The 25,048-nt window shown below is 42.8% G+C and overlaps 1 protein-coding gene across 1 annotated transcript; it reads right to left on the reverse strand.

The window, feature by feature from the left end:
• Window positions 1-11,907: 11,907 nt before the first annotated feature.
• otpa (orthopedia homeobox a) lies at window positions 11,908-20,709 on the reverse strand. The gene is made up of 3 exons (XM_048527802.1): window positions 20,583-20,709; window positions 19,804-20,213; window positions 11,908-14,497 (listed from the first exon to the last, which is right to left on the reverse strand). The coding sequence occupies exons 1-3, from the start codon at window positions 20,617-20,619 to the stop codon at window positions 13,994-13,996; spliced, it is 951 nt and encodes a 316-aa protein (XP_048383759.1). The 5' UTR covers window positions 20,620-20,709; the 3' UTR covers window positions 11,908-13,993.
• Between the last annotated feature and the right edge of the window lie 4,339 nt (window positions 20,710-25,048).

The following is a 25,048-nucleotide window of genomic DNA, read 5'->3' on the forward strand; positions in this document are numbered from 1 at the left end:
TAGACCGCAATCAGTATAAATAGGTGACAGCACCTCCTCCACTACATACCTCAAAACTGGTACCCTGCAAGGCTGTGTACTCAGCTGCCTCCCATACTCCTATCCCATTTGTGACTACCAAATTCCACCCCAACTCCATTTACAAGTTTGCTGACAACACCACTGTTATAAAACAGATCCCAAATAATGATGAGACAGAATATAGGAAAGAGTTTGTGTGCTTAGTGGCATGGTGTGGAGTTAACAATCTCTCCATTAGCATCAACAAAACAAGGAACTAGTCATTGACTTCAGGAAGCAGAGTGAAGGGCATACCCTGTCCGTATAATTATTGCTGAAGTGAAAATGGTTGAGAGCGTCAAGTTCCTACAAGTAATGATCACCAACAATCTGTCCTGGTACACCCATGTAAACACAATTGTCAAGAAAGCCCAACAACTTCACTACTTGCTCAGGAGGCTAAGTAAATTTGTCATGTCCACAAGGATTCTTACCAATTTTAATAGATGCACCATAGAAAGCATCGTATCTGGATGCATCACTGTATGGTATAGCAACTGCTTTTCCCAAGACCACAAGAAATTGCAGAGAGTCATGAACACAACCCAGACCATCACGCAAACCAGGCTTCCATCCATTGAGGATGATCCACAAACCTGCCTGCCCTGGTCGACCCATCGTCTCAGCCTGCTCCTGCCCCACCGAACTCATCTCCACCTATCTGGACTCCAACTTCTCCCCTTTGGTCCAAGAACTCCCCACCTACATCCGTGACAGCACCCATGCCCTCCACCTCCTCCAGAACTTCCAATTCCCTGGCGCACAACACCTCATTTTCACCATGGACGTCCAGTCCCTATACACCTGTATTCCGCATGCAGATGGCCTCAAGGCCCTCCGCTTCTTCCTGTCCCGCAGGCCCGACCAGTCCCCCTCCACCGACACCCTCATCTGCCTAGCCGAACTTGTCCTCACCCTCAACAACTTCTCTTTCGATTCCTCCCACATCCTACAGACTAAGGGGGTGGCCATGGGCACCCGCATGGGCCCCAGCTATGCCTGCCTCTTTGTAGGTTACGTGGAACAGTCCCTCTTCCGCACCTACACAGGCCCCAAACCCCATTTCTTCCTCCATTACATTGATGACTGTATCGGCGCTGCCTCTTGCTCCCCAGAGGAGCTCGAACAGTTCATCCACTTCACCAAAACCTTCCACCCCAACCTTCAGTTCACCTGGGCCATCTCCAGCACATCCCTCACCTTCCTGGATCTCTCACCTCCTCCCACCCACCCTCCTGCAAAAATTCCACCCCCTATTCCCAATTCCTCCGCCTCCGCCGCATCTGCACCCACGATGAGGCATTCCACTCCTGCACATCCCAGATGTCCAAGTTCTTCAAGGACCGCAACTTTTCCCCCACAGTGGTCGAGAACGCCCTTGACCGCGTCTCCCGCATTTCCCGCAACACATCCCTCACACCCCGCCCCCGCCACAACTGCCCAAAGAGGATCCCCCTTGTTCTCACACACCACCACACCGACCTCCGGATACAACGCATCATCCTCCGATACTTCCGCCATCTACAATCCGACCCCACCACCCAAGTCATTTTTCCATCCTCACCCCTGTCTGCTTTCCGGAGAGACCACTCTCTCCGTGACTCCCTTGTTCGCTCCACACTGCCCTCCAACCCCACCACACCCGGCACCTTCCCCTGCAACCACAGGAAATGCTACACTTGCCCCCACACCTCCTCCCTCACCCCTATCCCAGGCCCCAAGATGACTTTCCATATTAAGCAGAGGTTCACCTGCACCTCTGCCAATGTGGTATACTGCATCCACTGTACCCGGTGTGGCTTCCTCTACATTGGGGAAACCAAGCGGAGGCTTGGGGACCCCTTAGCAGAACACCTCCGCTCGGTTCGCAATAAACAACTGCACCTCCCAGTCGCAAACCATTTCCATTCCCCCTCCCATTCTTTAGATGACATGTCCATCATGGGCCTCCTGCAGTGCCACAATGATGCCACCCGAAGGTTGCAGGAACAGCAACTCATATTCCACTTGGGAACCCTGCAGCCCAATGGTATCAATGTGGACTTCACCAGCTTCAAAATCTCCCCTTCCCCCACCGCGTCCCAAAACCAGCCCAGTCCATCCCCTCCCCCCACTGCACCACACAACCAGCCCAGCTCTTCCCCTCCACCCACTGCATCCCAAAACCAGTCCAACCTGTCTCTGCCTCCCTAACCTGTTCTTCCTCTCACCCATCCCTTCCTCCCACCCCAAGCCGCACCTCCATCTCCTACCTACTAACCTCATCCCACCTCCTTGACCTGTCCGTCTTCCCTGGACTGACCTATCCCCTCCCTACCTCCCCACCTATACTGTCCCCTCCACCTATCTTCTTTTCTATCCATCTTCGGTTCGCCTCCCCCTGTCTCCCTATTTATTCCAGAACCCTCACCCCATCCCCCTCTCTGATGAAGGGTCTAGGCCCGAAACGTCAGCTTTTTTGCTCCTGAGATGCTGCTGGGCCTGCTGTGTTCATCCAGCCTCACATTGTATTATCTTCCATCCATTGACTTCATTTATACTTCCTGCTGCCTCAGGAAAGCAGCCAATATAATCAAATACCCTCTTCAATCAGGCAGAAGATACAAATGTTTGAATATTTGGACAAAAAGATTCAAAAACAGCTCCTTCCCTGCTGTTATCAGACTTTGAACAGGCTTCTCAAATGCGAATTATGATGTCTCTCTCTGCACCTTCTCTGTGGCTGCAACATTGTACTCTGCACTCCGTTTTACTACACTGATGTACTTTGTATGGTAAGATCTGCCTGTTTTGCATGCAAAACAACATTTTTCACTGTATCTTAGTACATGTGACAACAATAAATTAATCAATCAGTCATAATAACTCTCTTGCAGAACACTCAGAAAGTTGGGATCTGTATGTCAGGCCAAACTGATAACTAGTATTCAAAGACCGCAGCAAGGAGACTTAGTATTCTCTGATGGGCACCTGGCTAACACACTGAACCAAGCTGTACCTCAGGACTCTCTTAGTTCCTAATTAGCACCTACATGCATGTTCAAAATATCCATTCTTTGTCCTGCCTTGCCTTACCAATTAGTGTAGGGTTAAGGTTAGATTAACCCGAACCCTAACCCTAGCCTTAACCCGAACCCTAAACCTAACCTTAACCCTAGCCCTAACCCATAACCCTAACCCTGGCCTTGCTGGTCAGCAGTTCATCAGTCAAGGGAGGGTGTACACCTTGCTGTATGGCAGTGTGCCACATCAATCTAAAACTTATACCATGTGCCAGCAGCTTACATGGCAAACGCACAGTATGTGCAGCAAGCTAGGAGCAATGTCTCAAAGTTTAGGAGAGTAGTCTTCATTAAAGTTAATAGAATCTCCATCAGTCAGAACACCCAGCACAATAAGTCAAGGGCAACCTCTAACATCTGAGAAAAGGATTGGCCATAGGTATCTGGTTGAGGTACTCTCAATCAGGGTCCATTGAGTGGGTGACAGTCAGTCACATGACTCTATAGTGACATATCAGGCTGTGGGCTAAGGCAGTGGTGGAAGTGTGCAGACAGCAGTCAGGGCTCTGGCCATTTCACATCTGTCCAGCTAGGGCGTTCAAGGGAGTGGACTGTGGTCAGTCTGTTAGGTTTGTCCAGAAAAACTAACAACAAAAGAGGTTAGGGGAATAAGCCAGGCTACTAGTACAGGAAGGAGACTTGGGGGCTATTCTTGGGGATTGGGAGCTGAAAGATGAGGGAAGGGTGATGACAATTTTACTTGGGGGATAACTGTAAAGCAGGGATGGGAATAAGGTCATTTGGGAGGGAGGTTTCTCCATGGTTAAGAGCGCCTTGGCTTCTGAAGTGGACAGTGTGAGAACACAACTAGCCTCATCCCAGTGGCAAGGGCAAAGGTGGGCAGGTTCTGGCTCACCTATAGATGGGTTGGGTGGGGACCTAGGAAGGTGTGAAGCCTGGAGGTACATGGGATTTGGATGTCTGGGGGATCACAAACACATATCGCTTGAGGCTGGAAACCATTGTTCAAAGAATACTTGCTGTCATCTTCCATTGTGCTGAAATTTAAACTACTCAATAGGAAAAAACAAGCAATGACCATGTTGACTGAGGTGAAAGTGGCTGACACAGGCAGGCAAAAAGTGGTTAGGAGTGCCAGGAAATGAGTAGGAAGCACAGTGGCAATGCAGCAATAGCAGTATAGGGGGATTGTAGCTGGAATTATAGCAAGTGAGGGAAAATACAAAAATAGAAAGGCTCAGCAGGTCTGCCAGCCACTGTGAAGAGAAATCAGAGTTAACATTTCAGGTCCAGTGACCCTTCCGTGGCACTGATAGTAGCTTGGAAAATGTCAGTTTATATGCAGAAGATAGGGTGGGGCAAGGGAGTAAGGAGTAAACTGGTGGCAATTGACCCCAAAAAGAGAGAAGATCAGCTGGACAGTCATAGGAAGAGATAGCAATCTGGCTGGGAGGGTGAATGGCTGTTAATGGAGACTGTTAGTGGCTAACAATAGGTATGTAATGGTAGACTATATGGCGACATAGTCTCATGTGGGGGGTAGGGAGCTAGGACATGGGAAAGTTCAGACCCTAAAATTATTGAACTCAATATTGAGTCCAGAGAGCTGCAGGGTCCAAACAGAAAATGAGGTGTCGTTCTTCCAGCTTGCACTGAGCTTCACTGGAACACTGCAGCAAGCCAGAGACTGTGATGTTAGCCAGGGAACAGGGTCGTGTGTTAAAGCGGCAGGCAACTGGAAGCTCCAGGTCTTTTTTGCGAGCACAACGTAGATGTTCTGCCAAGCAGTCACCTAGTCTACTCTTCATTTCCCCAGTGTAGAGGAGATCACATTATGAGAAGCGAATGCAGTAGACTAGATTCTGGAAAGTGCAGATGAAGTATTGCTTCACCTGGAAGGTATGTTTAGGCCCTTGGACACTGGGGCGGGAGGAGGTAAATGGGCAGTTGTCATATCTTTGCCCGTTGCAGGGGGAGGTATTGTGGGGCTGTGGGGGTCTTTTGGAAGAGAAGGAAGAATGGACCAGGGTGTCCCAGAGGGAATAGTCCCTGGAGAAGGCGGTCAAGGGAGGGAAATAAGTGTCTGGTTGTGGCTTATTGCTGGAGGTGGCAGAAATGGCAGCTAATGATCTTCTGGATGTCTTGCTGATGGGATGGTAGGTAAGGACAAGGGGAGCCTCTTCACTGTTGTGGGAGGGAACACAGAGGCTGAAGGAGGGAAGTGTGTGAGATAGGTTGGACCCGTTGAAGGCCCTGTCAACAACGGTGCTGGGGAATCTTTGGTTGAGGAAGCAGGTAAGCTTTTTGGAAGCTCCCTTGTCAAAGTTGATCTCATTGGAACATATGTGATGGAGCTGAGAGAATGGAATGGATTCTTTACAGGAAGCAGGGAGCAAGGATGATTGTGTGACTGCTACTTTGGGTGTGTGTTCACAAAGGTGGACATAAATAAAATACCAGAAATGTTGGGGAATACAGGGTTTAGAGAAAGGGAGGAACTGAAGAAAGTCAGTATTAGTAAGGAAATTGTGTTGGGTTTATTGGTGGGATTGAGGGCCAATGACACCCCGGGCCCTGATAATCTACATTTGAGAGTACTTATGGAAGTGGCCCTAGAAATAAAAGATGCATTAGTGGCCATCTTCAAATATTCTATACACTCTAAAACTGTTCCTATAGATTGGAGGGTAGCTAATGCAATCCCACTATTTAACAAGGGAAGATGCCAGAAAACCAGGAATTATAGACAGTCAATTTGATGTCATTATTGGGAAAAATGCTAGAGTCCATTATAAAAGATTTCATAGCTGAGCACTTGGAAAACAGTGGCAGGATTGGATAGAGTCAACATGGATTTACAACAGGAAAATCATGATTGACAAATCTACAGGAATCCTTCAAAGACATAACTAGAAGAACTGATGAGGGGGAGCCAATATATGTGGCTTATTTGGACTTCCAGGAAGGTTTTCAACAAAGTCTTACATAAGAGATTAGTATATAAAGTATAAAACAGGATTGAGGTAGTGTAATGAAATGGATAGAAAAGTGGTTGGCAGACAGGAAACAAAGTTTAGGAATAAATAATTTTTTTTTCAAATGGCAGTTAGTGACTAATTGGGCACCATAGGGATCAGGGCTGGGACCCCAGCTATTCTGAATTTATGTTAATAATTTAGATGAGGGAATTAAATGTGATATCTCCAAATTTGCAGATATCACCAATCTGGTTGGAAGGGTGAGCTGAGAGGAGGATGCAGTGTTATTTGGACAAGTTGAGTAAATGGGCAAATACATAGCAGATACAGTATAATGTGAATGCATGTGAGGCTATCCACTTTGGAAGCAAAATTGGGAAAACAGATTACAATCTGAATGGTTATAAATTGACAGAAGGGAATGTGCAATGAAAGGCAAGTGTCCTTACACACCTGCCACTGAAAGTGATTGTGCAGATGCAACAGATAGTTAAGAAGGAAAATGGTATGTTGGACTTCATAATGAAATGATCTGAGAATGAGGTTAGGGATATCTTGCTGAAATTATATTTCTGAGATCACACCGGGAGTATTGTGAGTAGTTTTGGTCTCTTCACCTGAGGAAGGTTGTTTTTGCTATAGAGGAAAGTTAACATATGATGGGAGGTAGAATTAATTAGGATTATATTCACTGCAGTTCAGAAAAATGGGAGGGGGGACTCTCATAGAAACCTATAAAATTCTACAGGATTAGACAAGATAACTGCAGGAAGGATGTTCCTGATGAAGGTGTGTTCCAGTACCAGAGGTCACAGTCTAAGAATATGGGGTAAACCATTCAGAGCAGCGAGGAGAAGAAATTTCTTCAAAAGGTGATGAGCTTTAGAATTCCCTACCAAAGAAAGCAGCAGAGGCTGAAACATCAGATGATTTCAAGAAGAAGTTGGATTTAGCACTTGGGGCGAAAGGAATCAAAAGATACCTGGGAAAAGTGGGAACAATCTGTTGAATTGGATGATCAACCATGATTATAATGATTGGCAAAGCAGGTTCAAAGAGCCAAGTGATCTACTCCTGCTCCAATTTTCTGTTTCTACCTCAATCAAAGCTAACAGATAGAGTTGGAGTAAACTGCGATAACAAAAAGGGAGTAAAGTGCTTCATTGTGGAAGAGGAGAATAATGCATTTTCATTTAACATGCTTTGATAATCTGTCTTTTATTCTTTTCCATGTCATTTTTTCTCTTTTTTATTCACTATTTCTGTTTCTTCAATAACATATCTTGCACTCTGATCACCAACTTGTGGTATTCTTTTATAGATTCCTAAAATTCAAACCGCTTGCATCCTTATCATTCTATGATGGCCATTGACACTTTCTGTTATCAGAACTCAATTTTTTTTCAGTCACACCCATTATTGGGTAGTTACTTCTTAAATTGTCTTCTGTTGCAGCCAATGAGAATGGACAGGACACCTTTTATTAATTTCTTAGTGCGCCTTCCTGCAGACGGGTTTGGCAGTACAAATGATGGTTTCTTCTCCTGAGTGCATCATGTGCCCTATTAACTGTGACCTTGGCATTGGTTTATGACCATCAACAGTTCATTACAGAATTCAGTCAGCTTCACATATCAGTGGCAGACAGCAAGTTGGGTTCTGTCTAGGCAGAACATGTTAATAGTAGGACCTTTTTGTCTTAGTAAATGAGTGACAGTTTTTGTGGTTTTGTCTGCCCAATTTGATCAGTTTTACTGACTGAATTTGGTTCAGTCTGCTGAACAACTCTGTAGGAGTGTCTGTGATATCAGAACCTTGACTAGTTGTCTTCGAAGACAAGTATGCACCAGGGAAATGTGATTCTCCAGGCCGCCTCAACATTCTGTTGATCAAGCATCAAAGCAAGCCACAGAAGACAAGTACCTTCATCTAAAATTGCACTGATGGTCTAAGTATTCAGCTTATTGGAGCTTTCTGCTGATTAATGATGTATATGTGCATATTTTGTACCCTGACACTGAGTATAATGTAGTGGGAAGAAAAAGAGGCAAGAAGTGAAACAAACCTGTTTGCATGTAGTTGCCTTGGCTGCAGTACTTATTCTCATTCACATTCCCAAAATAGCCAGGAGCAATTGAAGAAAATTATTACAACCTTGTGGTCAGCACAGCCTTTTCTCTCCATGTCAAAGGAAATGGCATTCATTACACCTGCATCAGACAAGGCAGGTCACTGTGATTACAACCTTGGAACATTTAGGTCCTAAAACTGTAATTCAAAGAAATGTAATGTAATAAACTAAACAATAGCAGGATACCTTCAGTTTACTTGCTAGTACTCGGCTGATTTGCTTGCTGCTGTGCAATTAAATTGTAGTATATTGTAATATGAGCAAAACGTTACTCTACATTCTCAGTTTGATTAGCAGACCTTTTCTCTAATTTCTTGTTGTACTTATCTGTATTGGGTAATTAAATTGCCTCTAGTGAGCAATTTTTAAAAAAGCAGAAATAGCTGGTAGAATCCACAGTAATATTAGAGCAGAAAAATATAGCCAGACATATCAGCCTTGTTTGATAGCTGAAATGCATAAAAAATATTGGCTACAAAATGTACCTTTTGTCAAATGTTAAAAGAAACGGTAATACAGACACCCAAACAGTAAATCGTATGAAGCTTCATTAGGATCTATTCTTACAACTTGTTTTAAATGTAGACTGCTGGTTAATTTCGTTAAATTAAACTGTGGGTTGTTTCTAATCAATTATGAGAAATGTAATGATGCATAATTAATGAATGATACTGTTTATGTTTGAAACTAATGTATTTCCTATTGTCATTACCCTCAAGGACTTTTATAGGTGGCTGTTACTGGTAACACAAGGCACATCACTGAAACTAGAAATTAGAATTTGATAACTAAATATAATAAATACGTTCTCCTATTTTGAAAAGTATTATCAAAGACTTTTGAACGCTTTGAAGTATCGTTTAAAGTTGATTCTGTCGAAATAGAATTAAAGGTTCATGGCAAAGCTCTAATCTAAGCAGCGAACTATTTTCGGAATCCTCTACCGTTCGAAGTTTCGTGAATCTACAAATTGCAAACCGCAACACCAAAAAGCGAAGCATCATGTCATAACTTCTTGACATCGGTAAAATCTGTCAACGTGTATTCGCTGCGAGAAGTGACCAGCAGGTTCACTGCGAAGCGGGAGACGCATTCACTGTATGCAAAGTGGTCGTTACCATTTTTTTGCATGCCACCTCACTGTGGACTCCTTGGACTGTTTCACAGGGACAGAGCCAGTTGTGATGCGAAGCCCAGAGATCCATAGAGCAGGCGCACACAGTTTTGCTAGAGACTGCTCTACATAGGGTACAAGAACCCATTAAGGCTGAAAGTTACCATTCCCAGCTGCAGCATCAGCCCTCAGGACCTGAAATAATCACCGGTACGTGTCACTTTTATCGCCCATCATAATCAGTAGGGTGCCGGTATCCGTTGACGTTGTACTGAAATTTGATTTTCCCAAAAGTAGGTGCTCTTGGGATTATGCTAACACGCTGTGTGGAATCAACTTTTCGGCGAGTACCATGTTTTTTATGCGCCCTTTTTAAAATTAAACTAAATTTGATCAACATCTTCTGGCGCTAATTGGCAAAGGTACCTTTACAGACAAGTATAAATGTACTCTGCATTCCAAAAACTTAGATTTAATCCCTCGTGTTAAGGTACCCAAAAAATTACACTCGGCTAATGCTTGCTGTTAAATTGAAAATCACCATCAAACAATTCAAGGATTTGGGGTGACATGATTTCGGAGTACGAACCACGAGGCGTGGCAAACTATCTGGTAAATAATCAGCAAAGATCCACTGTCTGTATATGTTACGTAACATTTAATTAACTTTGAACAATTTAAGTGGATTACGCTCTAATACAATACTTGGTCGAGTTACTTTCTGCTTTATCATTTTAAATGCTGCAGCACTGCGTTCTACTGGGTCACATTACGTCATATTTCGAAGAAAGATAGCAAGAACTGCTGATACTGGAGTAAGTGATGACACAGCGTGGAGCTGGAGGAGCACAGCAGGCCAGGCAGCATGAGAGCAGCAGGAAAGTTCACGTTTCGGGTCGGGACCCTTCTCACAGAATGTCTGCTCCTCTGATGCTGCCTGGCCTGCTGTGTTCCTCCTGCTCCATGCTGTGCTGTCTCATATTTCGAAGACAAACGGATTCTGTTATTACATGCAAAAAAAACTGGTAAACACATTTTAATTTGAATATTATCTTGAATTTAAACCCTTCACTTGTGTGACTAGATACACGATTGAAACTGCTGCGACATTTCCAGATCATTCTACATAAATTCTAAGATCCGTTCTGTCAGACAGTTCAAGCTGTCTGTTGCATGCTCGTGTCCTAGTGATGTGTAGCGCTGGTATTTGCAGGAGGTAATACCACGCTGAGTAGAGGCGTTTAGCTGGTACCACCATTCTGCGGGTGCTTTGCCTTGGGCGCCTACGTACGTTTTCCTACAACTATGTACTCGCATAAGAAGTGCTCACATCTAAACGTTTTCCAGTGCTGATGAAAGGTCATCATCCCGAAACGTTAAGCCTGTTTCTGTGTACTGGCTCACTGCCTGATGTGGTGTGTGTTCTGTTTGTATTTCAGATTCCAGCATCTTGCTGTTCTGAACTTCTCCAGCTGAGATTTTTTTGCTCTTGGCGTTTCCATTCTTGTTTCGACTCCATAATCAATAAACAACTCCCAAAATTTACATGGGGCAGATAACCCACAAATCTTTCTTGATTTGAACCCCTTGCTAAGGCCATTGCAGTGTGTACTGGGGCAGTACCTTGCAACTGTGGGCGCGCATCAAATGCGGTTTGAAACCTATTAGCAGTGGATCAAAGGTCCAGCTGTGATACAAAGTAAAATCTCCCCGGTGTAGCGTGTAAGAGAACTGGAGAGAAACCAAATGAATAGCACAGAAAAGTCAGCTGCCATCTTTATTACTGGACATATAAAACTTGACACTCCAGCATTCAAAACTTATTTGAAGACAACACGTGCAAAATCTTCAGAAGGCTGCATTTACACAAGACTGAGGCGAAAACTAAAAAGTGCAAAGAAACTGGTAGGAACAGTGTTCGATGCTTTTGAAAGCACCCAACTCCTAAATCCACGCCCACCCCCACCTCCTCTAATATCCATTAATTCAATTTAAAAACTAATTTCACATGCTTTTCATGATTTGACCATTACTGAATTGCCCCCGTTATAGAGGACTTTTTAAAAACTCCCTTTTTATCTCTTTTCAAACCTGCGACCTCTGCCAACAAGAAGGACAAGTGCAGCAAATGCAGGAGAACGCAGCCTGCAACTACCCCTCAAAATCACACAGCGCCCTGATTTGGAAATATTATGTTCCTTGGCTGTTGCTGCTTCAAAAATCCTGGAACTTCCTCCCCAGCGATACTGGGTGTCCCTACTCTTCAAACATTGCTGCCGTTCAAAAAAAAAGCAGCTCGCTACCCTGTTCTCCAGGGGAATCAGGCAGCGAACAATAAATGCTGGGCTAACTGGTCAAGCCCTACGGCCTATGAACGAATGAAAAACAATGAGGTAAAAATTCCAAGATAATAAAATGTGAGTCTGGATGAACACAGCAGGCCCAGCAGCATCTCAGGAGCACAAAAGCTGACGTTTCGGGCCTAGACCCTCTCTCTGATGAAGGGTCTAGGCCCGAAACGTCAGTTTTTGTGCTCCTGAGATGCTGCTGGGCCTGCTGTGTTCATCCAGCCTCACATTTTATTATCTTGGAATTCTCCAGCATCTGCAGTTCCCATTATCTCAGGTAAAAATCCCGTCTGTCATAAATTTTACTCTTGTCACTTGATAGTGAAACATACTCGGAAAGGCTACGCAAAAACTGTAACGTCGACACTTTGTTTTTCCTGCAATGCATTGCATTTGTTTTTATTCAATTCATTTATTGAATTTCCACAGATCGAGTTTCACTTTTTGAATGTTTCTGACATCTCTAAATACAAATAACTGTACACGAAATCATAGAGCTTTTTCTTATAAATTCCGTTGAAAGTTTAATACACATTGTGTATTAAAAACATCTGAAAATAATAACCATCACTTAGTTGCTAAATTGGACAGTGATGAACAGAATGGTAATTCCTATACTTCTGTGCTCTTTTAACTGTACTGTCTTCTACTGAATGCATTGAAATCCCAGACAACACGTAACCAATGTGTCTTTTTTTAAAGTTAGGAATTGCTATGTATCAATTTGTCATTGTTTAATAATAAACATAACTCTGCAGTAGCTTGACTAATTTTGAAACAGATTCAGTGCCTTGCTCATTCGGACTGTAGATGACAGCTAAAAAGGCACAGAGGATATAATCGCGTATTATCAGAAAAGGAATGTTAAGCCAAGATCACACACTCCGAAAATATGATGAGAATATTGTATATTACATATTCAAAATGGCAGGATTTCCTCCTTTATAATGAATAACTTTTAACCCAGCGCAAAAGAAAATCAATAACAGATCAAACATTTATTTGGAAATCTATGTTCAATAAATAAGCACAGGCAATAAGTTAAAACATATCACAAATTGACCAATGTATAACCGGTATGGTTATTCTACACAAAAAACATCCTATATCACAGCTTTGATCATTTCGTTCACATGAAACTTCCGCCCAATAGTTAATTCTGACCAGTTCATGCAGGTGAAGGTGTGGAGTTTGTACTTTAAGTAGGTTCTGGGCTTCGAAATACTCACGTGCACATAGCATGCTGGTGACCGTCCTCTCGGCATGCTGTGCAAGTGGCATTTTTGACAGAAGGATTTTCTCGTATTACGTATATAAAAAAAGAAAATCACGCAAGAAATGAGCTACGACCAAGGAGAACCAAGTCTCGCAAAGGCTTAAACATAGTGCATTGAGAAAAGAGTATTAGTCAGCACACCTTCTTGCACCATCTCTTTGTGTTACCGTGGCCGCTGTAGTGCAAGACTGAAGTATGTTTGTGTATGGTCTCCAGATTGGATGGTGAATCAAAACCTATGCTGTGCTGTCAATATGTTAAAAGTGCAGAAGCAACACTGCAAAGGCTAATCTCACGTACCTATCTGTCATTGACTGTCCAACCTCTTATGCAACCAAGAGAACTGAGTCTTGATCAGTTGAAATTTTCAGAATTTAGACTATTTTTGTGGAGGGGGGCAGGGTATTCAGGGATATGGAATCCGTGTGGGCAATTGGCGTTGAACTAGCGGTCAGCCCGGACCTGGTTGAATGAGACGGTGGGCTGGCTGTGTACCTGCTCCTGTGAAGGCGATGAAGAGTCAGGGAATCAGGAAAGGGTCTGGGGGCAATGACAGTGACGTTCAACAAAAAGTCTAAGAGGCTGGGCCTGGTGAAGTGTATCCGAGTGATTATATACTAATTAAAGATGTGCAGAATACAAACGTGCAGAAATTCAAAGTAAATGAGAGAGACAAAAAATACAGTTCCCCTAAAGTTGGTCAGAGCTCCTTCTTTGTGTGATTTAACATGTTATTGCAACAGGTCAACTCTAGCCATGTGGAAATATGATTGAGAAAGATGAGGCAGCTCAGAGTTCCAGATCACCGCCACTGACAGAGTTCTTGAAGTTGAGTCCATATGGTGTTCGCTTTGTCCCTGGTGCCTCGAGTGTGTTCTTTAAATATTAATAATTGTAGAGTTTGACCAACCACCCTCCCTCTCCCTCCCACCTGCCATTTGAGTGTGGGTACTGAATGATGCATTTCAAACCCTGAGTCGACTCCCTGGCTGTTTGGCTGCTGGATAGAAGGCTAGGAGGGGGGAGGGAAGGGGGGGGGGGTAGAGCTGCTCAGGGAGTTGCATTAGGTGAAGCTCATAGACACTGTGTGCTCGAGTGCTTTGCGGCGCAGGGAGGCGATGCTTGTCCCCCGCCACACGTCGCTGTCTGGGGAGCTGCAGAGTTGCGGCGAGCCGCTCGTCACGTTGCCGGGGCCAGCGAGGGAAGCGGGCACCATGCCGGGAAAAGTGGGCTGGTACAGGTGGGACTGCAAGCCTCCGCCGTTGGCGCTGGCCAGGCTGTTGGAGAGCCCCATGGAATTGGGTGGCCCGCCGAGGCTGCACTGGGACAGGGACTGGGCCATGGCCTGTTGCCTACCCAGGGCCGGGGGCAGCTGGAGCTGCGAGACGCCCACCCCCGCGGTGGCCCAGCGGGTGTCATTGGCGTGGAAGGAGCACAGACCGTCTCCCATGCTGGCGCCTGGGAACTGAGGCAGTCCTGGAGTCGGCAGCAGCGTGCCCGGCGCACGGAACACATTGGTGGTCTTCTTACGCTTCTTCCACTTGGCGCGGCGGTTCTGAAACCAAACCTGAGAGGTAGGAGAAAAGGAGGACACAGAGTCAATGAGAGACATTGCAAAATCTGTAGAACAATGTCAGACCAAGAGCCAAACGGGAGGGGTGTCCAGAAAGAGAGGAGATGGCGGACAAAACTGAACTGGAGCCACGGTCTGTGTGTGCGCGCCCACATGGCAGAACATTCTCGGATCGTGGACTCCCTGAATGTCCCAGTTTGGTGGAGAACTGCTACTTCCTTCCCAAGATTATCTTCACATTGACCGACCTGACCTAAACCCCGTCCGTCACTGTTCCCCATGCACATGATTCAGGCAAATTATGGAATCAAGCAGGAACTTAAACAAACCAGCGTCCCGAGTAAAGTCACCAGGTTTATGAGCTGGGAGGAGGGTTTGGGGGATGGGAGTTGGGGGGGGGGGAGGGTTGTCTCTTCTTTTGTAGCGGGGAGGGCGAAAGGTCAACTCCCTGAAAAAAAACAGTACTGGTTGGCCGATGACAAAGAGACTGTTAGAAGCATCGGCTGAAGAACCACAGGAAAATTTGAGAAAAAGATTTGTGGAAAAAGCCTAAAGAAACGATCAGAAAGGTGAACTCTTTAAAATAGAACAAATTGATTCCACCACATTCAAACTAAAAAAAAAGTCCTGAAAGCGAGGGGTAATGGCTTCAGCTTATTTTTCAAAAACGTGTTTGCCCGTTTAGAACTTTCTGAAACAAAAACAGAAATTGCTGGAGAAACTCATTCTGGCAGCATCTGTGGGAAGAAAACAAGAGTTAACATTTAGAGTCTGGTTACCCTTCATTAGAACTTTCTGAAGTTACTTTGTAACGAATTGATCTTCCACCGGTACACAGCTTCAGATCAACACAAATAGATCTACAATTAACACGGGATGAAATACAATCACATCTTGCAATTTCCATTCGAGACAGGCAAGACGTTTCACAGATAGACGTTGAAAGATGTTGAACATGCTCTGCAGTAAAATCGTGCGAGAAGGAGGTGAAATTTAATGCCATGAGAAGGGCTCAACTTTGCAATATTGAGGCACCAGGAATAAACTTCACTTTGAAAATTATCACAACGAATGTAAGAAATCGAACTGAAACAAACGGTGTTTAAAAACAGATTTTTTTAAAGAAAAGAGAGAAAGGGGTGTCTTACATCACTACACGTAAACCGTTAGAAAATTCTGCGCATCCAATGAGGCGAGGCGCGGTTTCTGGAATTGAAGTACAAGCTCTCTGTCTATCTTGATTTAGAAAAGAAGAAATATTCGTCTAATAAAGAATGCGAGATGGGGTAGAAAATGAACCGGACAAAATATGCGAGATTAATTCATGCTAATTTTGCAATCGCTCTCAGATAATTTAGAACCAGAAATGTGAAAGAATTAGCACCGTTATTTATCAGGATAATGCAAATAGTACTGGGAAAAACCTCGACATGTCTTGGCCAAGATCAAGTCCTGCAAAGAGGAAAGTAACTGTAGAATTAATCGATACATTAAATGATACTGACTGCAATCTGAGAAATTAGTAGCTATTTCTATTACCATTAAATTTTTACAGTTGAGAGGGTTACGTTGTGCAAAATACAAACTCCAAATACTGCAATCTGCTGTTCAGATTTTTTTACACTCACTTTATATAATTTTTCGTAGATGTTATTAAAAATAAAATACTGAATTGGCCCACTGACAGTTTTAACGGATGTGAAATGATTTTTTTTTCAGAAAATACAGTGTTTCGAATGTTAAATTTTCCAGAAACTGTTGAGTTTATGAAGATTTCATTGCATTATTTGTGATGATTAATGCGGAGATTTTGTGTGAAATCTAAAGCTCTCGATGTGCACAGAGCACAGATTCATTCTGGCCAGTCAGCCGTGAAATCCCAACGAAATTCATTACACTTTAATAGTGTTAGAGAAAATGCAATTTCTCATTCCATTAGAAAACTAGAAAATACTTTCAACTTGTCGCCTATTAAGATGTGGCAGGTGACGGGGCATAGCATATCTACAATATAGAAAGACAGGTTTCAGGGAGAATTAAAATACATGATTAGGACGAAAAGATGCGATCTCAAGGATCACTGTTCAGCGTTATTTCCCTGATATGGGTTTTATGTAAATAAAGTATTGGAAGCTAATTAATACATGCTGGAGACTAATGATGATGCTGATGATATTGTATTTTATTGCATGATTTGCATTATTTTCACATTGCCATTTAACAAACCATTTCAGAGGACAGATGATTCAGAAATGGCTTGCCAATAATTGTTGGTGTGAAATATTTTAAATAAATAAATAAATGCATTTGATATTTGTGAGGCAGGCGTGTAAACTTATAATAAACACTTTTTTTTCTACATAGTGATTTCGAAATAGTGTGAGCTTAAACATTGTCCGTGTGTGAGAGAAAGAGAAAGAGAGAAACTGGCTTTATTCACGCCTTTGTTCATCGGGCTCCTGCAAAGAGAAAAATGATTTATGTTCTATTGCGTTGTCTGTGGAAATTGAATAAACTTTAGATAATGTCTCCTTTGTGGGAAATGACAGGAACGCGCTTGATGGCAAACGTTGAGGGAAAAACAAACAATAACACGTTAGATTAAAGCAAAGGAGATGACCTTGCTGTACAGTTTAGAAAATGGGTTAGTTAACAACCCTCTCCAAAACCTCGCATTACATTCACAACACAGGACCAATTGTCTCACCTTAGAGAAAATTAATTTACGACTAATATTTTAATTTACAACTAAAATACCTCTAAATAACAGCGTTTAACATTAATTACGCCTTAACATTTCGTGAAAATTCGATTCCAATATGCAACTGAAAGGTTATTCTCATTAAGTGAGTACATGTGATCATTATCGATGAAACAGTCTAACCAATGTCGGAAATGATATGTGATCATCATGCACCTGTTTGTTCAAGTGATCAGTCACCGGCGTTCCTCCACTTAACGTCAAAACTTAAATCTAAGTTCAAGACTAAAATTGCAACTTGACTTCGCACACACAAGCTATTGAACGGTAATTTCAAACTAAACACTGAGCTGCAAATAAGCAAATCTTCGTTATCCGGACTTTATTTAAGACAATAAGACATTTGTCTGGTCTATGATCAAATCACACTATATATTAGTACCTGTGCCCCATAATTGGTTAGTGGGGACTTTCAACTTTGGCGGCGGGAGCGGTTTTATTTCAAGTTTATTAGAAACGCTTGCTATTTTAGCAATAATCTACACGAGCTCCAACCAAAGAATATTACAGACTCAGTGCCGAGAAAAGCCCATGGATCTCCTTACAGTGCGTTTACTAATAATATTTGTCAAATTAACACCAAATGTTGCCAGGCCTGTTTAATTCTATTTCGCTACACGATTAAATCCATAATTTTGGGTTTGAGTTCAAAAAATAGAAGCAATCCAGACTTAAAAATATTTTCTTTAATGTTACACAGGACTTGAATCCGTTTGATTCCTTTTGCCGGCAATGTTGCTCATTAGGTTTTTGACAGTGCTGCTTAGATGGCAATCTTTTCGTCTGGGCTGTATACTTGCAAAGATTTTGAATGAAAAGGTGAGAAATTTGTTAATATTTGGTATGCAACCTGCTATTGACTGAATGAGAGCCTCCAGAACGTTAAAGTCAAGTTTATTCGCTTTGAATGTAAAAAAGTAAATTTGAGGTGTCTTCTGGATGCAAGCATCTAAAATGTAATTCTTTACACTTTCCATTATCATCAGATTATAATCGCTATCATTTTAACTGATTGGCCAGCCACGGTAAATGGCTACTGTCAGCAGTAATTACAGGTAGCCGCTTCGGGTGATTTACTGATTAAACCTTTCGTCAGAATCCTGAAATCTCTCACAAGTCTCCGCATTTCAAAAGAAAGAAGCTTTCTTCTGCTGTTGCCGTTCACAGAGCTGTCCGAGAGAATCGTTCTATGGGTTTGTATTACTTCAGGAGACGCGGGACATTGTGCATATCCGTAATTCTCAACAAGCACTAGCAGCCGAGAGCATATTGAGATGCTTTTTCGACTTAATGAAACGCAGTCATGAATTCGAACCCTGTATTTTTGTGTTGTAAAGCTACCGGGCAATAATTTAATCAGAAATTTCCATCAAGTACATAATTACATCGAATGGTAATTTTGAAATAAATCTTCACAAATCTTACGTTTTGAGAACTTAAGTTGCAACTTCATATGGTTCGATTTGGGCTTGCTCTTGTGTTGAAATCAATCTTTACCTCCCAGCGTTTAATATTCCATTTCATTTGGGAATAACCATCAAAGTCTGAGAATTTAAATACCACGCCTGATAACTGTCTAGTAACTAAATATCGTATGACCGCTATGTAAAGACACGCGACCAGAAATGGAAGTTTAGAGAACTCAGTTTTCCAATTCTAAATTCATTCAAAATTATCAATTGTTTAAAACTAATTTTCTCCTTTTAAAAAGTGTATATTTCGTGTGGTTCCAGGCGTTCGCTGAAGACTAATCTCTCGCTTCACACTTCATCATATACACTCTTCGAGGGTATATTCAATTCATCTACTTCTGTTTCGATTTATTGAGGATGTGTGGAAACTGAGTGTAAAGTGGGCTGAAATTTGAAGTTGTGTTTGCCTCAGACACCGAGTCCCTTTCAAACTCCTATCTTTCGGGGGCCCGCCTTCATTCCTGACTGGATGCCAATAACCCGGAACCTTGTCAAAATCTGCTGCCATCAGTTTCCACTGCTCCCTGGTCTCAGAATTACGGGAAAGGCTGAGATTGTACTCATTTTCTCAACTGCTTGAGTTTGTTCCAGCACGGCCGCAGCAGTTCTGTCCTTGTTTTTATTTTAACCTGACAGCAGTTAAATTCTCCTGGCTAACATGCAACAGCCCTAAAGTTTTACCAAGTTTATCCACCCGCCCGCCCCCCACCCCCCAAGCAAGGGTAAGGAAAGGTGTGAGATTAGTGTGTTCCCCTATCAAAGCCAAGGAATTACATGCTGCCATCTTTAAAAAAACTCTAGAATACACAAGAAAATGGCATTCGAGGAACAGTGAGGTAGTGAAGTTAATTCCCCGCTTGATGACAGAATGGGACGACAGGATTCACTTCGTTTGGAGCTCAGCTGAGAATTTGATTGTGATGCTGCAATCTCGTTAAAGGGAACCTTAAGGAAAGAAGGGTTTGCCCAGTTCAAATAACTTGCTTCCAGTGGGGTTGCTCCCGCATTGTCCTCCTCCAGCCCATCCGGTTGTGCTTTTTTTTTGGGGGGGGGGGGCATTTTCTTACCTGCACCCTGGACTCGGTGAGGCCGATGCGCAGAGCCAATTCCTCTCTCATGAAGATGTCCGGATAGTGGGTCTTGGCGAAGCTCCTCTCTAGTTCGTTGAGCTGAGCCGGTGTGAAGCGGGTTCGGTGCCTCTTTTGTTTCTGTTGGCTCTGTTGGCTCTGTTGTTGCTGCTGCTGCTGCTGTTTGTCCGGGTCTTTCCCACTGCCTGAGCCGCCGCCGCCTCCGCCTCCTCCGCCCGGGTTCGATCCGGCCGAGGTGATGCTGTCGCCGGGAAGGAGAGTCGCACCTTCCACCGCGTCTGAGCCGGGAGGGCAATCGCCTGGGTGACCCGGCTCGGAGCCCCCGGGTCCCATCCGGCACTTCACCGCCTCCCGGTGCCCAAGCAGCTCAGCCGCCGCCTCTTTCATCCCTGGGAGACAAAAACGGAACAAAACAAGTAGAAATCAGATCGGCATCCGCAAAAAAAAGAGAGAAACGTAAAGTGAAGATAAAACAAAAAAACTTTCTACTAGTTGTTAATAAGTGATAGATTTTCCTAACTGAAAGAACGAGTGCAATTTCATTAAATTGATTCTAAATCAAATTATTGCAGTAATTTGAAACTAAAATAATTACTTTTAGATAGAATTAACTCATTTTCGTTGTATTAAAGCGGAATAACGAAGAGACCGTGAGTGGGAAGCGGCTAGCTAGCAGCCCCCGGTGGTTTCGTTCCTACAGAGAAGTCTCTACCTATTTTTGGAGGGATTTTGGAAAGCACTTTTACTCCAACACTCACCCAGGCGAGCGTCCAGGAGGTCGGCGTGAGAGAGCATGGCGCACCGCTCCAGGGTGATGAGAGTGCCCCTAAAAACCGGAGAGGTTTTTTAAAAAATACAAAAAAAACTACAAATTTCTGTTTGTTGTAAAAGGGAGTCTCTTGCATTATAATCTCCTTTAGAAGGACGGGGTGGTGCTTAACACTTGAATGAGCCCATGAGCAGCTCCAAATCAGGGCCAATCAAAACTCACCGCTGCAAATGTCAGCGCAAAGTGAGACTCCATTACGCATGCCTCAAGGCAGCTCTTTTCACCACCACCACAAGATTCCCCCCGCCACCACCCCCCCAACAACCCTGTTCCCAACCAGTCAGAAAGCACTCAGAACATTTACAATTCTATTCCTGCTTTCTAAATCTGATTTATTAGCTTTCAACGTCAAATATTATGCCTTTAAATGACCTGTTCTAATTTGGATAATAGATACAAACCAAACATAATAAAGCCAATATTACAGGAATTATATTTATCCCACTATACCTAATCTGCTCACTTTCTTTTCTTGTGCCTTAATGCAATCTATTATGAACCAGAGTCAAGTATTAAGTTTGCCAGAAATATATAACATATCAGATCTACACATCTACTAAAAGGCTGGAATTGGTTCCCCCCACCACATTATATGGTTGGATTTTGCATATTTTCAGAACTAAATCGTGTGGAGGAATTCAGCATTGCCCATCGTTCATCAAACCCAAGCGTAATGCGATTTCCAAAATGTTCTGATTTTGTCCACTTGGTTTGCAACATTCGCCCGTGTCTGACTGAGCTGTGATGATGATGTAACACAACGAAGCTGTCGGTTGTCACAGTATGTTTGCAATCAAACACTTCACAAACTATTCGACTTTGGACATATTTCTGAAAACTTATGCACGAGGTACAAAATCAAACCTATTTATTGGGGAGGGGAATCGACATACTGTCAATACTATGGATTTTAACAACTTAGTCGCCGCTTGAGCGGTTTACAGAACTGTAAAAACACGTGAAGCCATCCGTTTCTAATCTTCTGAATTCCAAAATCAGCCAACAACAAAGTTTCTGTTAGCAATATATTTCAAACCAGAGTAATTTTCAAGATCATTAGGCATTTATCTAATTAGTGCCAAATCTATAAGCTTTTATTACGATTATTAAAATAAAATCAGTATAAATGTGCCCTAATTTGCTGCTGGTTTAGACTGGGCTGTCAACGGAAAGGATCTGCTGTTGTGAATGATATCAGTGGAAATGGAGAACAGATTACAGAGCAGATGTAATGGGTGCAGGGACCAGTCCACGCAAACAGAATTACTGCTAGAGAGATCGTATTTCCTAAGATGTTTAGTTTAACACGAGAAAACAATGTGTAAGATACGTAACACGGCACAATTGAGACTGATGTACTTCATTGATACAATTCATCTAGATTGTGATTGATTTTTTTAAAACAAAATTGATGCAATTAAGAGAATTTATTAAGTGGTAATAAAAGTCCAAAACTGGCGTTATATAAAGTCGGTTAAAATCAGGTACAATAAGCTAATTGCGCAGCAAGTTGACTCTCACCCTCTATTAGAAAGGCCTAAAAGCAGATGCGAGAGTGAGCATTGTAAGTGCGCCACATAGACTAAGGAGCAGACAAAGGAGGCGCCGAGGCGCAGATTGTGCATTTTTGTTCTTTTCTCTGCACCTTGCCTAGATTTATTTAATTCTGCTTTTAGACATGTCAGTCTTCAGAATGAATGTGAGTGTCGACAGGATCCTCGGCAGTGCGTTTTCATCCTGATCTCGGTCAGACACACGCAGGCTTCCAAGCCGAGGCTCCAGACTTGAGTTTGGTACCTGCTCCTTTAGTCCACACGGGATGGTCTCCGAACTCTCGGTGTGCATGTGTACACGTCAATAAAATTAGGAAACCAAGGTGAAGCGGAACCTGGGGAAAGACGAGCAAGCTGTCAGAAGAAAATAAACATTCTTACTGCCAGAGGTAAAAAAACACAAAAAGAAACGGAATTCAATTGCCTGGAGCCGGCAGCTGCAGCCTCAAGAAGGGAGAGACTCAGATGTTTGAACAGACAAAGTCTGGTTAAATGTGTTATTATCATCGCATTGTTAAAACCTGGTTAATGGAACAGTGTCAGAAACGAGTGTTTTGCTTTCATTCTGTAAACGCGTTGCTGATTATTGCCTGGGCTTTTGTTTTTCTATTTGCCTTTTCATGTCAAATTGAGGCGGCATATGGGTATGAAAATGTATCGACTTAACGCTACAGTTAAGTACATTTTTTCTTTATAAAGAGATCATTGGTTTTATTATTCGTTGTTTACTGTTAGAACTGGCAGCCGAGGGATTGTTACCCCGCTGCATTTATCACTTCCTGCAGCGCTGTAGCGTCTCATGGAGCAGACAGAACAACATTTGTGCAGGTTTGAATCCAAACATGGGCTGGGGAGAAGTGCCGGGGCCGGGGGGGGGGGGGGGGGGGAGAGGGGGGGGGGGAGAGGCGGGCGGCGGTGGTGAGGGGGTTTGTGGAGGGAGATGGGGAACTTTGAGCTCGTTGCGACGAAAAAGCAGAGCAAAAGGTAGCGGCAATTCACGCAGAAAATGACAACGATAAATACTGGCTGGGGAGAAAGTTTAAAATGAAAAACAATCAGTTAACCCACCTTTTAAAAAAAACTGTACATGTAGTTCTTCCTTCTGGATGGAATGAAACGAAACAAGTCCCCTCCAAAGAAATAAAATAGGTTCGGAGCCCAACGATCTGTTTGGTGTTATTCCTTTTATGTTGGATCCTGTTTCATTTGAGTTTATGAAAACTCGACAGCACATGAAATTACTTTCAAAAGCTTTGGGTGGATTTCAGAGTTGCTGCAAGGTTCCTTGCGATGGCGGTGGGCAGAGGCAGTTATAATTATTGACTCTAAATTTAAAAAGAAATCACTTAGCAAATTAGTTGCAGGCAGAAATTGAGGCGGGGAGAATGGATACAGAACTTACCGAGTGGGTACACTTTTGCGGAGACGGGTTCAGTGCAGATTGTTGCCTGCTCATCCTCAAAGAATTGACGGCGTTCGGGTGTTTGTAATGGTCCGCGAAGCAACATCTTTCCGAAGCGCTGGGAGGGGAAGCTCCAGTCTTGACAGAATCGAGTTGTTAAAAAATAGAGCCAGGGATAAAGGGAGCTCCTTACAAAAGCGATCGGTATATTTTAAATAGGTTTCAGATTGTTACTTACACGGAAGGCTGCAGTGAAATAGCTGTCTGGATACATATTGGTTGCTCGTAATATAATTTATTTATTGAGTTTGTTTCCTATGGAACACAAAGATTCAATTTTATACAAACACAATACGGTTAGGAACCAAACTAGAAAGATGGCAGGGGAGAGCAAAACATGAATTCTTGCAGCTTTTTATCGTTGAGATTTGAAATTTGACATTTGGAATCATTCCTTTTTGGGTGTTAAGTTGTGTTTCCATTTACTGGTGTCCCTATCCGATGACGGGATGTTGAAATTGTTACAACAAGAACAGATGTGTTTACCTGTGTAAGCTGCTGCCCCTATTTTGAGTGTAATATCCTTAAAAGTGGATAGTCGAAGAATCTACAAGTTCAATCTTTCATCAATTGCAACCAGCTAAATTTCTGGCGTAAATTCTGCAAAGGGACACGAGACACAAATTGATTGTAAATATTAAACTTTCGAGGAAACACATGCACCAACAGCAAACCTCTCAACACTTTGGGCAGAACTGACTTAAAAACGTTATTGGCCAAATGTAATATTTTTAAAAGTGTGATGAAGAAAACGATTGCAGTGAAATTAAGTTGACGGTCGTATGTCCGTGTGGAAATATAATTCCTGACTGTATCAATGTATTAGCTGGGTTTTACTGATAAATGGATAAGCAAATAATTCGCAATAATAAAAGGATTATAAACTGTTGTTCGAGTTCCAGAAATCGCCTATGTCTCCAGTCAGATGTTCAGCTATTTCTTCATCTGCTTTGCTTAGGCTAGGCGCTCTTGTTTGACTCCATGTTTGTATTTTTTTGTTTTTTATATATATATAAATTGCTTATTTCGACCCCTGGCGTTTGAAATGAAGAGTCCACTGCAATAATTAACGATCGCACATTTTCTTATTTTCTTGCCTGATGAGAAGAATCAATTTTAATTCGCCGGCAAATTAGAGCAATACCTTCCTGTGTCATTCAGTTACATAAAACAAGTCAGTGATTGGGGTGGGGGAACTTCTATTTCGGTCGTGCAAAGCCAGGTAAGAAAACACCCGCAGGTAAGAAACCTTCAAACGATCATAATTTTAATCCTTGAAAAATATGGATCTATAAAACTTTAATTAGTCTAAAACTTAGAAAGCGCCCGCAGCGTCCCTCCTCCCTCCATTTGTTTCTTAACAAGATACTGATAATAAGA

The sequence above is a fragment of the Stegostoma tigrinum genome, chromosome 3 (assembly GCF_030684315.1).
Source record: "Stegostoma tigrinum isolate sSteTig4 chromosome 3, sSteTig4.hap1, whole genome shotgun sequence".
Classification (NCBI taxonomy): domain Eukaryota; kingdom Metazoa; phylum Chordata; class Chondrichthyes; order Orectolobiformes; family Stegostomatidae; genus Stegostoma; species Stegostoma tigrinum.